At 51.3% G+C, this 13,615-nt stretch overlaps 1 protein-coding gene across 1 annotated transcript in view; it reads left to right on the top strand.

Annotated features, from left to right (window-relative positions):
• LOC122365050 (protein O-mannosyl-transferase 2-like) overlaps window positions 1-13,473 on the top strand; it is a 33,787-nt gene extending 20,314 nt beyond the window's left edge. The window contains exons 13-18 of the mRNA XM_043335938.1: window positions 715-803; window positions 2,159-2,319; window positions 2,579-2,756; window positions 6,029-6,172; window positions 6,686-6,797; window positions 12,399-13,473. Coding sequence (XP_043191873.1) covers window positions 715-803; window positions 2,159-2,319; window positions 2,579-2,756; window positions 6,029-6,172; window positions 6,686-6,797; window positions 12,399-12,507 — 793 coding nt within the window. The 3' untranslated portion in view covers window positions 12,508-13,473. The remainder of the gene's footprint in view (window positions 1-714; window positions 804-2,158; window positions 2,320-2,578; window positions 2,757-6,028; window positions 6,173-6,685; window positions 6,798-12,398) is intronic.
• Window positions 13,474-13,615: the final 142 nt, after the last annotated feature.

Here is a 13,615-nt window from a genome sequence, read left to right as displayed (position 1 = left end):
CGTTTTTAGGGTATTATGGTGGACACCTATGCGCGCAAGCGGGTAATTGCTAATTATATTGCATTTTCAGCCCGTTGGCTGCTTGTCTCAAGCATGTGCCTCTTATTCATTGAATGTTGTGGAGCTTTAACTGGAATAGCTGTCGACGCATCCTTTGAAATTTGAGCCGAACTGCCGTAATTTTATTCCGCAGCCCTGAACCATTTATGGTGATTAGCGCCGGTAGTGAATTTTATGGTGAGCTGCGCGCAGCAATAAATATTCCCGGTCTGCTCTTATCTTGGGCCCGCAGTTGTTGCTGTTCCGTCGTGAGACAGATTGCCAGACTGGCGGTGTGCCGACCGTTTACGGTACAGCAGCATTGCAGCCGATTTTTTTTTTAGTGGAAACTCTATACCTATCTTTAGTCGATATTCATGTTTCACATGCATGATAGTAGGCGTTTACTTTTCAAAGGAGAACGTTGAGCGACGTATTTTACCATTAATAAGTGAACTTATCAGTATCCGGGATGCAAGTAACGGGTACCTTTTGTCTATTGGTTTATTTCTATTTCTTTCGTGTTATTAAAAATAAGTGCATCATCACTAGAGGAATACAAAAGCTCTTAATATAAACGCTCTTAACTCTTATAAAACTCTATATAGCTGAGAGTATTCTCACTAAATCAGCTATGAGACGCATATGAATAGCGCCTCGTTTTCCTCCCTGCAGGGCGGCTCAGCAGCTGGAGGTTACGTGCAGCAAACGGCTGACCGACGACGGAGTCTTCTGGTCCGCGCATCGCAACATCCACCCGGGCAGTAAGTGAAGTTGGGTCACAAAGTAACAACAATCACATTATAATCAAAGTAGTGCAGACTGCAGACCATGACCATTTGCTTTATGGAGGGCACGTAGGCCGTGAAAATACAATCACTCACCCCACCCGCATACTGTGGGTCGGTCGATTTAAAGGTCACTACGCTCCGGTGGCGGCACATCCATCCGGCGAGCTATCTCGGCGCCCACATCTCCCTGGGGCGGCCGGACAATCTGCGCGCTGAGCCCCGCTTCCGCCCACCACCCGGTGACCGCTGCGGTCGCCCCAGAGACATCCCCCGGCGGCCAGACCTGCCGACGGGGCAGTCCGGCCGCAGAGAGAGGCGTGACTGTCCTGTGTGCCGAGAAACCTCGGATAGGGGAGGGGGGACGGTCCATGGTAGTGCTAAAGAAGGCGAGCCGGGGAGGGGCGGACTGGACCCCCGCCAGCCGGTCACGCCTGCCCCGGTGTGCCCGGCTGACCCGTCAGCGGTACCCCTCCCGCCAGAGACCATTGATCGGTCATCAGACGCGGCCCGTCGCGCGGCGTGACGTCACCAGGTGTGTGACGTCATCAGCCGGGGTCTGACACGGCCGCCGGCCGATGGCCACTTGTCAGCGCTGGCACGGCGCCGGCCGGCTAATGATCGCCACGCGGGTCGCTGATGAGCACACTCGGCCGCGCTGACTGCTGACCCAGCGAAACGCTGACAAACGAGTGGGCACCAGCCCGGTAATGGATGCGGAATACGGTCCCCTTCAGACTTGTGACCCGGGAAACATGCATGGAAGCTAATAGATTATTCATATTGTGATGCATCGACTGATGTTGCAGATTGTATCTATCAGCATACTATTACGCCTAATTCGTGTTACTTTATGAGGTGTTTTTTTCCATTCCTGTATGTATATTCGCGTCGCCACCCCGTCGAGCGACGCTGCCGCACCATTGGGGCCGGGCTGATAGCCGGTCGGTCGCGGGGCGATTCTTCATCGTCACCTATTGCCGCCAGCGATCCGCGCCGCCGCGGCGCCTCCCCTCCCCTCCCACCCCCGTCGGAGCGGCTCGTCATCTCGCCCGCCGATTGTCGACGGCGACGATTGGTGCCGATTGGTTTAGTGGGTCGTTACGGGGTGTGATTGGGTGCCGAATGCGCTGATAAATTCGCCAACCGCGGTCAGCGTCAGCGGTCAGCGCCGGACAGGGGTGGCACAGCGCCGTTGGGCAGATTGAGACCGTGATGGGCTGTTGGAGACAGCCGGCGAGACTCTCCCTCCCTCTCTCTCTCTCTCTCTCTCTCTCTCTCTCTCTCTCGTCTCTCTCCCTTCACTGACGCGCGTCCGATGCGCCTCACAGTGCCGAACGTCACCAAGTACTGGCGCCGGTTCCACTCGACCCTACTGCAGCGGTTCGTCGAGACGCACCGCATCATCACCACCGTCAACGGCAAGCTGAAACCCAACCGGGTCGCCATGCTGCACGCCGACAAGCCCTGGATGTGGCCCATCCTCTACCGGGTAAATATGAATGTGCAAAGGACATAAGCTTCAGATGTGCTTTTCACCAGACAAATGTGGCTCTTGTGCTTCGTAAATGCGTGCCTAGGTCGTAAATCTGCAGGTTGCTTTCGCAATGTCGGGCGAATCTTCATTTATTTTGACGTAGAAGTGTGAAACTGCTTGACAGGTTAGATAATTAATAAGCAGAAATGTATCCTCTCCCGGGTGATATGGAGTACCGTTAAAAGTGCAGCATTTCACCCGCGTCCGTTCACAGGGCCAGTACTTTTCGATGGTGGACTCCCAGCGTGTGTACCTGCTGGGCACGGCGCCGATCTGGTGGGCCAACCTGGCGCTGCTGCTGCTCAGCGGTCTCATCATGATGTACATCGGGTACAGGGCGGCACGGGGGGAGCACGGCCCCGACGCCCAGACCCCAGAGCGACAGAGAGACGGTGAGTGTACAGGGCGGCACGGGGCGGGCGTCAACGCCCACACGACGGAGCGCCAGACGGTCGGTGAGTATAGGTATTTACAGTCACTGACTGAGTATTTAGTTAGTGGTCATAATCGATCAGGAATGTTCCACGGACTCAGCGTGGTTAAAGGGTGGTCTCGGGGCAGTGTCAGGGTGTCACGTGAAACGGATTCACATTTACTCGCCGTGAGATAGGGTCGACAATTAAAGGGTCTAATGTGGCTAGGGCATATATTTGAGACAGTAGTAACATACATATTTGCTGAAAAGGCGACAAGGCCTTGCATAATTTTCTTCAGACTACCTCCTAATGCACGGATATATTGTCTCATTTAATATCGGATTTCTATCCATCGACTGATACTAATTGACACGATCTTTTGCTGGAAATATATAATCTTACCTGGTAACGAACCGGCGGGCCATCGGGGAGACACGGAACTGAGCCATAAAAGAAATGGTAATTGCCTTTCCCAGAAACGGTGGCAAGTCTCTCAGTCAAGATAATAGGCCAGAGTGCTGCAAGTAAAGTCGTTTAGAACTGGTTATCTTCACTTCCAGCAACTCAGGCTACATCCCAGTTTCGTCTGACTAGGAAGTACCGGTTCATGTCTCAACTGAGCGGGGATCACGGAGTACATGATGTAGGTTAAAATAATGAAGTGTCCTATTTATGCTATAGGCATTGATAGGTATAAGGTACCGGCATTATTATTGCAGGCTACCGGTGGCATGATTATTTCGTGGGCGGTACGCCTCAGCAGTCCGCATTCCAAACATAGTGTCGTCGAAATTTCGATTGTGAGGAACTGCTCCGATGGTTATTGATTTGCATAACCCAAGAAGACATCAAACTGACAATAGCATAGCATCATAATATGGTTTGGAAAATACCATTATTGTTTATTCTTTGCTTATTTGGATGTTGGCAGACCAAATGTTTCCCGAACCACTCTCCACCTAAAAACATTGGCAATTCCCTTGGGCAATTATATATAGAGAAAAGATAAACACGGGAAATCCCGCCATTTTCCATCGGAGTTGCCCAACCCACGTCTGCCCCAGAGTAAGGCAAGAGTAAAAAGTTTACCAGGCTTACATCCGCTAGACTTGGAAACCCCTTCAAATCTCCCTCGGGGACGGCCGAAGCTCTCGTTCGCCGAGTTTCGGAAGCTTGTCAAACTGTGTTTCCGATTTGAGAGCTCGCCCGGCCGGTCGGTGGCAACATTTCCGTCTGATCGGCTGATGGCACTCCACTCAGGCAAAACGGATGAAGACGGATAGCTCAGCTTAGCAGACCCATTTGTGGCCGTCTTTACCGTAATCCGCCGCATTGGTTTGATTGCCTGAAATGCCAGGTCTTAAGGGTAGGGGAGAGTGGTGCAGGAGGCCCCCCCTTAAGCTCAGTTGCTATTCTTAGACAACTGATAATATTTAAGAGCTAACGTGTGCATGCGCTGTGAGCATGCATCATTTTCCCATACATATTTGCATTCAAAATGAATCTAGGGGGTACACAAACCGTAAACTTTAACATTTTGGAAAAAGTTGCAAAAGGGCCTCTTACACTATGGGTATGGTAAGACGCCCCCCCCCCCCTCGGGCGTTTTACAAGTCAAGTCGACTTGTAAAAGACGCTTTGCGAACACAGCTGCAAGGCCCTTTATTTCGAAAAGCTAAGCAAATACGGTGTTATCGAAACCAATAACACTTCCAAAGCGCTCGAACAATGCGAAAACTAGCACAACCAAACGCTGATGACCAACGAAAATTGTACCTATTACCTCTAAGAAAGGAAACAGAAAAAAAGAAACAAAAACAAACTCCTTGAAAAAAGAATGCCACGCCTGCCGCAGGTGCAGGCGTTTTAGCATCGGGGGCGTTTTTTATTGGGGGGCGTTTTATCATCCTCGAAGGGAGGGCCTCTTAAAAAATGCAGTGTTTTAGCGTCACAATATTTATGGTTTATGAGACATTTGCAGCGCACCAGAACATGGTCTATTCTGAAGCTAACATGTGACAATTTCGATGAGATAAGATTGCATTTGATAGCCATTGTTTTTTTCAGATATATAAGGGTGATAAAGATGCATATATCTAGCAAGTAAAGGGGCAAAAACAGAAACAGGCTTACCAAAAGTCGCTGCGACGCACCTGATACCTCAGGTTTCGTGAGTTGTTGTTTCAAGAGGGCTTCTGCTTTACAAGAACATTAAAAAATAAATAACATTATTGGTTTGGTAAAAAAAAAGCGATGGGGCCTCTTACCGACCCTGGGCGTCTTACACGGATCTCCCCTATATTGCACTGCTTATTGGATTAGACATGCATTCGGCATCTCATTGTGTGTCTTATGAAACTGACGCCCCGACTGTAATAAGTGTTTAGAAATATTAAACTCAATCATATATCCCAGCAATCATGAGCGAGCATGGAGCACGGCTTTCTTCACATGTTCAGCACGTCTAAATGTATTTTTACGATATTTCGTCGATCGATTTATTATCGTGTACCTAACTACATATAACGGTAGTTGAACATCCTTGATTTCTGTGGTTTTCATACTGGCACGTTTGATGTGACCATTTACATAACAAAATAAGCTATTTGTTTTCTCAAAACTAGACCGATACTCATAACAGCATATCTAGGTATCTATACGTAGGTATATGAGCTGTCAGGCATTGCAGCAGGTGGTTATTTAAATCAATGTAATTATGGCTTATATTTTGTTTCCGAGTTGCATAGTGGATGGTGCCCAAGCCTTTGATACCTACTGATGGCTAGCGCATCGATTGCCAGTTATTGGATTTCGAAAGCAGCTGCAGACCTCACTCAGAAATGACCCTCCTTTGTTTCGAGGGGTCATTCGGTCTGGTGCCGGCTGAAAAAAAAGATAACGGCCACCTCTGTGCCTGGTGTCTGACAGTCCACCTCAACTCTGTAATGTATCAGTTTTAAATAATTCCAAATAATACACAATTTGATATAATGCAACTATCCCGTGTTAGATATAGTGTTATATATTGTAGTATAACTGTTTTAATTGTTATAATTCTTCAGTATAACAGTTACAACTGTGCTGAAAATTATATAATTGATATAATACGACTAAGTGATTTATTCCAAAGATCACTTTCTTCTGCATATCCCTATTACACGATTCACGGTGATCTCGTTAAGGTACTGCTCACCTTCCCTGGATTTGTATAAACAGTCTGACGTATCCCGCCCCTCGGTCTGTTTCAGCGGCCTGGCGCCGCCGCACCGGCCTGGCCTGCCTGTGGCTGGTGTTTGCCTGGGCGGTGCACTACGCGCCCTTCTGGACGATGGGTCGCATCCTCTACTTCCACCACTACTTTCCGGCCCTGTGCTACAGCTGCATGCTCTCAGGTCAGTCGGCGGGGGCGGGGCCCTGAGGGTAACAGGTGGGACGGCAGCGGCGGGTCGCCGGGCTCAGCGGAACCACACCGGCCGCCGAGTTGGCCGCAGGTCACGGCGGTCACGGCGGTCACGGGGGTCGCGTGGGTCACGGTATGGCCCCGAGTGTGTGTGCCGACTCGGAAATGGCACCGCACGAAACAGCTGCCAACAGCCGGCAGTGCAGTATAGGGTGACCTTCAGACCGGCAGGAAAGGCCATATAAAATGTCAGCCGTTCAAAGGCTCAGTATTCTGTGAAATAATAAATCAAATGATACTACGTAGAAACAAGTCAGTTGTTTCGAAACGACGCTATTTATAAACTGCGAACAAACAGCATACACCACTGAGCAGTTTGACAGTGTTTCTTTCTCTATGATTGACTGTGAGACGTTGTGAATACCGAACAGCTGTGTTCCACTGACCCCTGGACTCCTGCGAAGCCGTCTATTGTCTAACGCGACCTCCTGGTCGGTGCCCTCAGGCGTGGTGCTCGACTTCCTTCTGACGAGTCTCTACAGGAAGCTGCCGGCGATGGTCCGCGCCGGAGTCTACCACTGGCTGGTGGCAGCCATCGTCGCCGGCCTCTTCTACAGGTGAGCACCACCAAATTGAAACGGAACTGGCGGTGGCTTCGAGAGTAGTGCTGTGCTATATCGTCAACCGAACGCAATTAATCATATCGATCAAAATGTGCCCATTGCTCTGTGGAGCTTTTATTTAATAAAAAACAGCATAGATGTTATGCAGTCCTGAGTACGGTAACTTAGCTGAAAAGAACATAGACATTTAGAGAAGAACAGTGATGAGATTGAATGATACCTACTCTTACATTTAGGTACACGTGGACATAGCAATTCGTTTTGGCAGCCATAAACGCACCCATGGCCACGCTACCAAAAACGATAAAGAAATCCTAAATTCAACGACAAAAGCGTCTCTAAAGTTTCAATCTGACTTTCAACTTATCCTCGCACATCTGATTACTTCGAGTTAAAAGGAAAATGAGTGTACTGCAAGTACCTATCACAATTATTCATTTATCAAAGATATCGCAGCTGCTTACTGTGGTCATATCGACTCTCGCAGCACTGTCATCCACAACAGTGCTTTGTCATTTGGATTGCGAGTTGCCACCATACGTACGGCCGAACCAGTCAGCTCCCGTCCGGTGCCCTCGGCACGTAAAGACGACAGTTACGAGGATAAGCTCCGTCGCTTCGGGCCGCCGAGCCATCAGCTGGCGTATCGCCCCATCCAGTCGAGTGGCCGATCACGTGACAGACGACTGCCAATGACGGGTCCTCTGCTCTGCTGATGCGCCGTGTCGGCACCGGCCGCCAGAAATCAACCCTCCTTTGTGGCAACGATCCAGAGGGATGGCCTCGACATTTACGGAAAATGGTACTACAATTCGATCCGATTTGTCCCCCCACACCGCTCATGGTCTTATCGAATGTCGGGAGCATGCTGGAAAACGACATGTGATCTTTCAGTCATAAGCTTTTCAAGTGATGGAAAATGCTAAACCCTTCAACTACCATATGGGCATGAGTACCTAGTACGAACCCATTCATCTTGACTCTTGGAACATACATGCTAATACTGCTTTGGACGCATAGGCGTAGGAACGTTTTCGAAAGTGTCCCAGAGGTCCCAGAGGTCCAAAACCTAACCTACCCCCAAAATCCGATTTCTCCTCGGATTTCGGCCACTTTGTTTTCGCAAACATGCTCAGAGGTAAAAAAAAATCGAGACAAAAAAAAGAAAGAAAAAAAAATGGTTGAAATTTCAGGGAGTCTCCCGTCCATAAACTCAAACTGATGGACGCGTTCCCCTGTCCTCCGCAGCCGTTGGCACCCATGCAAATTCCAGAGGCATCCAGCAACTTTTTCATTACGAGCAAGCGTGAAACGTGCAAAGCGAGTCTTTTCAATATACCTATAAAAATCAGCATGAACGGCCCAGCTAGGCTCAGCCAGGCCTATAAGGTTTTTAAGAGGTTTTATATCAGCGACCACTGCAACTGGGCTGATTGACTATCACTTATCAGAGGCCGGTGTGGGACTTTTAGACGGTCTGGGCTTTCAGAGGCCAGTTTAAACCTCCACGGCCCGGTCCTATAAGTTTTCTACATACGCGCTGGCCGAGGGGGCGGGGGGCGGGTACGACCCCCCTCGCCGTTTCGCCCCAGGTGGAGCTAGCGCGTCGCGGAAAAACGAGCGTGTGCGCCGTTACGAGACGCAGAGATCGATACCCGATTTTATGGTCCTAGGTCAACCGGTGACCTCTGACACCGTTCCGTGCTTCTAGCCTCAGGATACTGAAATCCTTCTCCTCCACACCGCAACCCCCTCCGGGCTGGACAGGCAACTTTATCTCATGCGGGCTGCTCCCTTGGAGCGGCACCGCTGCTCCCGAGGGAGCGCACCCCGTAGCCGGGTGCAGTGAGTGCCTTGGGGCTGGGTGACCTGTCCTCTGGACGGGCTCAGCCCCGGCGACTCACTAGGGTGCCTGCCCAGACCAATGTCTCCCCCTATATCCTATCATCCTTCCGGCTCTGAAATGGTCTCATTGGACCGAAAGGGCCTAACCCAACAAAACAAACAAAAACCGGTGACCTCTGAGGTCAGGTCAAGTGCCTCAAGGCACGGTTCCGTTTTTGGTAAATAACTTCGCAAAAAATGGCCGCAGAGCCGCGATTTTGCCAGCATCGTGTTCGCCTCTCTCAGGCGCGTCGAATGATATACTTTTTGTTTGGGTGAGGTAAACTTAGGGTGTTGACCTCGGGTCACGGTCAGGTCGGCGTCCCCAGGTCACGAAATTGGTCGAAGGAGGTCATGTCGCATATCATTCGATTCGGCAGGTCTTCTTGAGTCCATAGGTGGCATTCCCGACTCGCTAGCTCAATTTGATCGGTACCTAGTTATTGACGAAAAAAACTAATAAGACCCTTATAACTTCATAAATGACGTCGCGCAAGGTCAACATTGCAAAAGTGACGCATCGAACCTTGCAAGGAGTGCATGAAATCACGATTCGGTGTGCTTGAGATAGTTGGAGATCGATCGTTCCCGGCGCCAGAAAAAGTTTTCAGTTTATCCCCATTGACTTATACCTAATGGTGAGGTCACGAAAATGACCTGACCTCATATGAACTTTAGTAAAAATCCGAGATATACATTATACAAGTTGAGAGACTCCTACATTGGATACTAGGTCCTCCAAGGTTCATTTCCCTGTGAAATCTCCTCTGGCAGTGAGGGCGTTGCGAAGTTGCGACATCTGAAGACCGTGCAGAGGTTCACTTATGACCACATGGGTCAGTGACCTGATCTGACCCGAAAATGCGGTTGGTGTCAAAAGATCCCGTTTGATTCAAAGGTCAGGTATGCCAAGCTTCAGCTCTCTATCGCCGGCGTGTTCGGAGCTATCGCGAAAAAAACCTATGGACGGGCGGCACCCGCCCCCCCCCCGACCGGCGAGGGTTAAGGCCCTCAGAGACCAGTACAGGGCCTGCAAAGGGCAGGATGAGACCTTAAGATGCCGACTTGGGCCATCAGAGGCTAATGTGGGTCCTTACAGGCCAGTATGGGCCCTCAGAGGTCAGTGTGGGACCCCAAAATGCCGGCATGGGCCGGTGTTGGACCCCAGAGGCCAGCAGAAGACCCTCAAAAACCAAGATGGGCCTCAGAGGCCAGCATCGGGTCTTCAGAATCCAGTGCAAGGCCCTCAGAGACTAATGCGTGTCCTTACAGGCCAGCATGGGCCCTTAGAGGTCAGTGTGGGGCCGTAACAGACCGGCATGGGCGGGACTTGGAACCTAGAGACTAGCGGAGGGCCCTCATAGGCCAAGGTGGGCCCTCAGAGGCTGATGCGGACCCTTGGAGACCGGCATCGGATCTCCGGAATCCAGTGCGGGCCCTTAGAGGTCAATGTGGGACCCTAAAATACCGGCATGGGCCGGTGTTGGAACCCAGAGACCAGCAGAAGGCCCTCAAAAACCAAGATGGGCCTCAGAGGCCGGCATCAGGTCTTCAGAATCCCGTGCAAGGCCTCATAGGCTAATGTGGGTCCTTACAGGTCAGCATGGGCCCTTAGAGGTCAGTGTGGGGCCCTAAAAGACCGGCATGGGCCGGCGTTGGACCCCTCAGGCCAAGGTGGACCCTCAGAGGCCGATGCGGACCCTTAGAGGCCGGCATCGGGTCTTCAGAATTCAGTGCGGGGCCCTCAAAGGCACCTAAAGGCTAGTCTTGGGACCCCAGAGACAGAAATGAGGCCACCAGAGGCCGGTGTGAGGCCCTCAGACGCCGGCTGGGCCCTTGAGGCCGGTTTAGGGGCCCTCAAATGAGGTCAATGTGGGTTCTCAGCGGTCAATGTGGGCGCTTGACCGCCACTGAAGGGCCCTCCGCGATCAGTGTAGGATCCTCAAAGACTGGTTTGGGAGCTGTTAAGCTAGCGTGGAATTCTTGAGTCTCGTGACAATCGAATAAGGGCCAGAGCCCCATACGCCCATGGGGGCCCATTGGTTGTTTGGGGGGCCAAATGATATGATGGCCCCCTGATTAGTCTTTGGAGGGGGAAGGGCATGGCCCTGAATCTGATCCCCCTCTGCGACCGCCACTTCACTGAAAGTGGAAGGGGGAGGGGCAGAAACAGACATTGCTGGCCCCCAGCCTGTTTGAACCGAGGCTGAGGCACGGTCACCCTGGCCCCCAGCTAGTACGCCTTTGACGAACTATGCCGACCCCAAGCAGATAAGGTCAAGCGTTGGTCGTTTGTATACGCATTCTCCTGCACCGTGCTAGTATTGTCTTAGTATTGCCTATACCTTTTTAGTGCTCGCTGTCCCGCGCCTCGTATTCAACAAAATGCTGTCACCAGGACTCACAGTCTTGTCTCTGATATGGTTTCCTTCATTGAGTGAAGGAAATTGCGGTCAATAACGCTGTAGAAACAAAAAGGAATCCTCATTAAAGGGCAAGCTGAATAGTTGTCAAGTTACCGGGTGGTAGGTTAGGTACAGACAGATAAGTCAGCAAAAAGTGGGGGGGGGGGCAGTTAACATTGCTGGCCCCCCCACCTCCGAAAGTGGGGGGCCATGGCCCCCCGCCCCCCCCCCCCTGTTCCTACGTCTATGTTTGGACGCTATCGTAGCATTGAAACTTACATTTTATAAGCAATCTATAGTAGACTCAAGTGCTAGCATGCGGCGTCACTGATTACAAGTGAACGAGCTTGAGCACCACGGATTAGTTACAACAATGCATCATAGTAAACTCCATGCGTGACCGCCCATAAGTACGTTTCGCATAAGTACCAGCTTCAAGTCATGCGAGTCGCGAACAATCGCTTGGCAAGACAATTCAGCAAACGCGGCGGCGCGGCCGCGACGGCTCTTTTACGACCACCTGAAGCTATGCGGCACAGCATCCTTCCAGGCGCTCACAGTAGTGACATCTGTTGAGCGCGATAAGAGTTACGGCTTTCTGTCCGGCGGAACAGTATCATCCCAGGCGCCTACACTACCGCCATCTATCCACGGAACTGCGAAATGCGCTGCTCCGGCAAACGCACGGACCGAGTAGGTTGCACCGTGCTGCTTTCTGTCCGTTGTTGCTGTTGTGGTCTAGCCTCACTGTACGGACCATTTTGTTCGGACCTTCCGGGCAATTTTGCATAAGAGCATCGTCACAATGTTCATCGAATTATTTGACCACTCGTCACTCGAACCAATAGTAAAACGCCACCGCGATACAAACTGCAATTTAATGGTAAGCCTGAACGACCTAATACCCCACGTTCCAGTTAGTGACGCCGTCGCAATTTCGGAGCGGCGGGCCACCGACAGTGGGACTCACTCTGAGCCAGTGAATCCTCTCCCCATTTCACGCCAACCCTTGTGTCGGTTACGGGGAGGCCGCCACTCTGACTGCCCGTAAAGGGACCTCAGACCTCGTCCACGATCAAACGGTGACATTACGAGAGCCCTGCGTCCTGCTCAGTGCTTATTATACGCCCTTGACAGGTCTCTTGGCGAGTTTGCTCGTTAAATATGGTCTAGTTTGTTCAAAGTACACCCCTGCCGAGAGTAGGCTCAGAATGGCACTTATAATGATAAATCAAGCCTCAAGGCGACACCTTTCATGTTGTGTCCTCGCCTATAGCTAACGATACCCGTTCGTTTTGTCCGGCAGTTTCTACCTGTTCGCGCCGCTGTGCTACGGGATGACGGGCCCCCGGCCGCGGGAGGATGCCAACAGCACCTACCACGCGATCTGGTGGCTCGGCTCCTGGGACATCTGAGACGCAGCCACCGTGTAATAGGGGCGGTGCGTGCGCCGCGCCGCACCGCCCCCGGCCGGTCCGGTGTCGCCGCCGCGGCAGCGGTGACGGCCCAAGACAGTGTGACGTCAGCAGTGGGTGATATACGTCACAGACTGCCGGGGCATTAGGAGCCCGTGGTGTATTAACACATGTTACTTAAAGGAAATTATAATTTTGGTTGTCAATACTTTGACATTTCACGCTAAAAGCGAAGTCATAATGACTTCGAAGGACTCTTCATTATTTACGACCCATATTTGTGGCGTGCATCATTCTTGACAGGCACATAAATCCCCAGAGCCACTGGTGCTGGTATGCCATGGTGTATGTGTCTGCGTACCATCCACCGGCTGCGTTGCCGGGGAGGGGGGCGGGGCTCGCGCAGAACCGGCGCCGCGCCTGTGAGCCGCCGATAGGAGCTCCGGGTGGCGGGGGCCGCAGCCCGCAGCTGCGCCGTGTCACCGGCGGGTGAAGGCCGCACGCTAGGGCTGATCTATGGGCGGCCATAAATGAAATCGGTGCCAACTTGTTACTGATATGCCGCCGCTGCAGCAGTTGCAGATGGGAGGTGTGATTTACGGCGATTGACAAATTGCACCTTTTATTGTTATGAGGCGCAGTCAGTTTTTAACAGGATATAGGATCCTCGGGGTGAAAAAGTTTTTGAGAGATGCGAATTAGCGAGAATACGGTTCGTATTAAATCAAGGAACTGCTGGATGGGATAAAGAGATGGCAAGCTCGAAATATCGATGAAATTATCGCCACAATATTGTTATCGGGGCGTCGTTGTTATTGTGTGCTGTTACGTTTGTTATTCGTGGTTATCTTGATATGTAATGTGCACATCGTGTAGACTCTGTCGTCCATTCCGTCTTCGCCGTACAATACGGCACATGGTTTTCCATCGAGGTCTTCTACAATAAATAAAACAAAATATAAGTCGGACTCCCGTTTTGGACACAACGAGGCCTGGGCCGCCCATTCGAGGAAACGGCCTGACGAGTTCAATTTCCAGTTTCCGCTCGCCTTTCTCACCTTATCTCGAAGCCATTCTGCCTGTCTGGGCGATGGCGCTAGCGAGGTCC

Source organism: Amphibalanus amphitrite, unplaced genomic scaffold, assembly GCF_019059575.1.
Source record: "Amphibalanus amphitrite isolate SeventyFive unplaced genomic scaffold, NRLGWU_Aamphi_draft 000712F_arrow, whole genome shotgun sequence".
NCBI lineage: Eukaryota > Metazoa > Arthropoda > Thecostraca > Balanomorpha > Balanidae > Amphibalanus > Amphibalanus amphitrite.
Note: the sequence above shows the minus strand (reverse complement) of the source record. Positions and strands in the feature narration are given on the sequence as shown.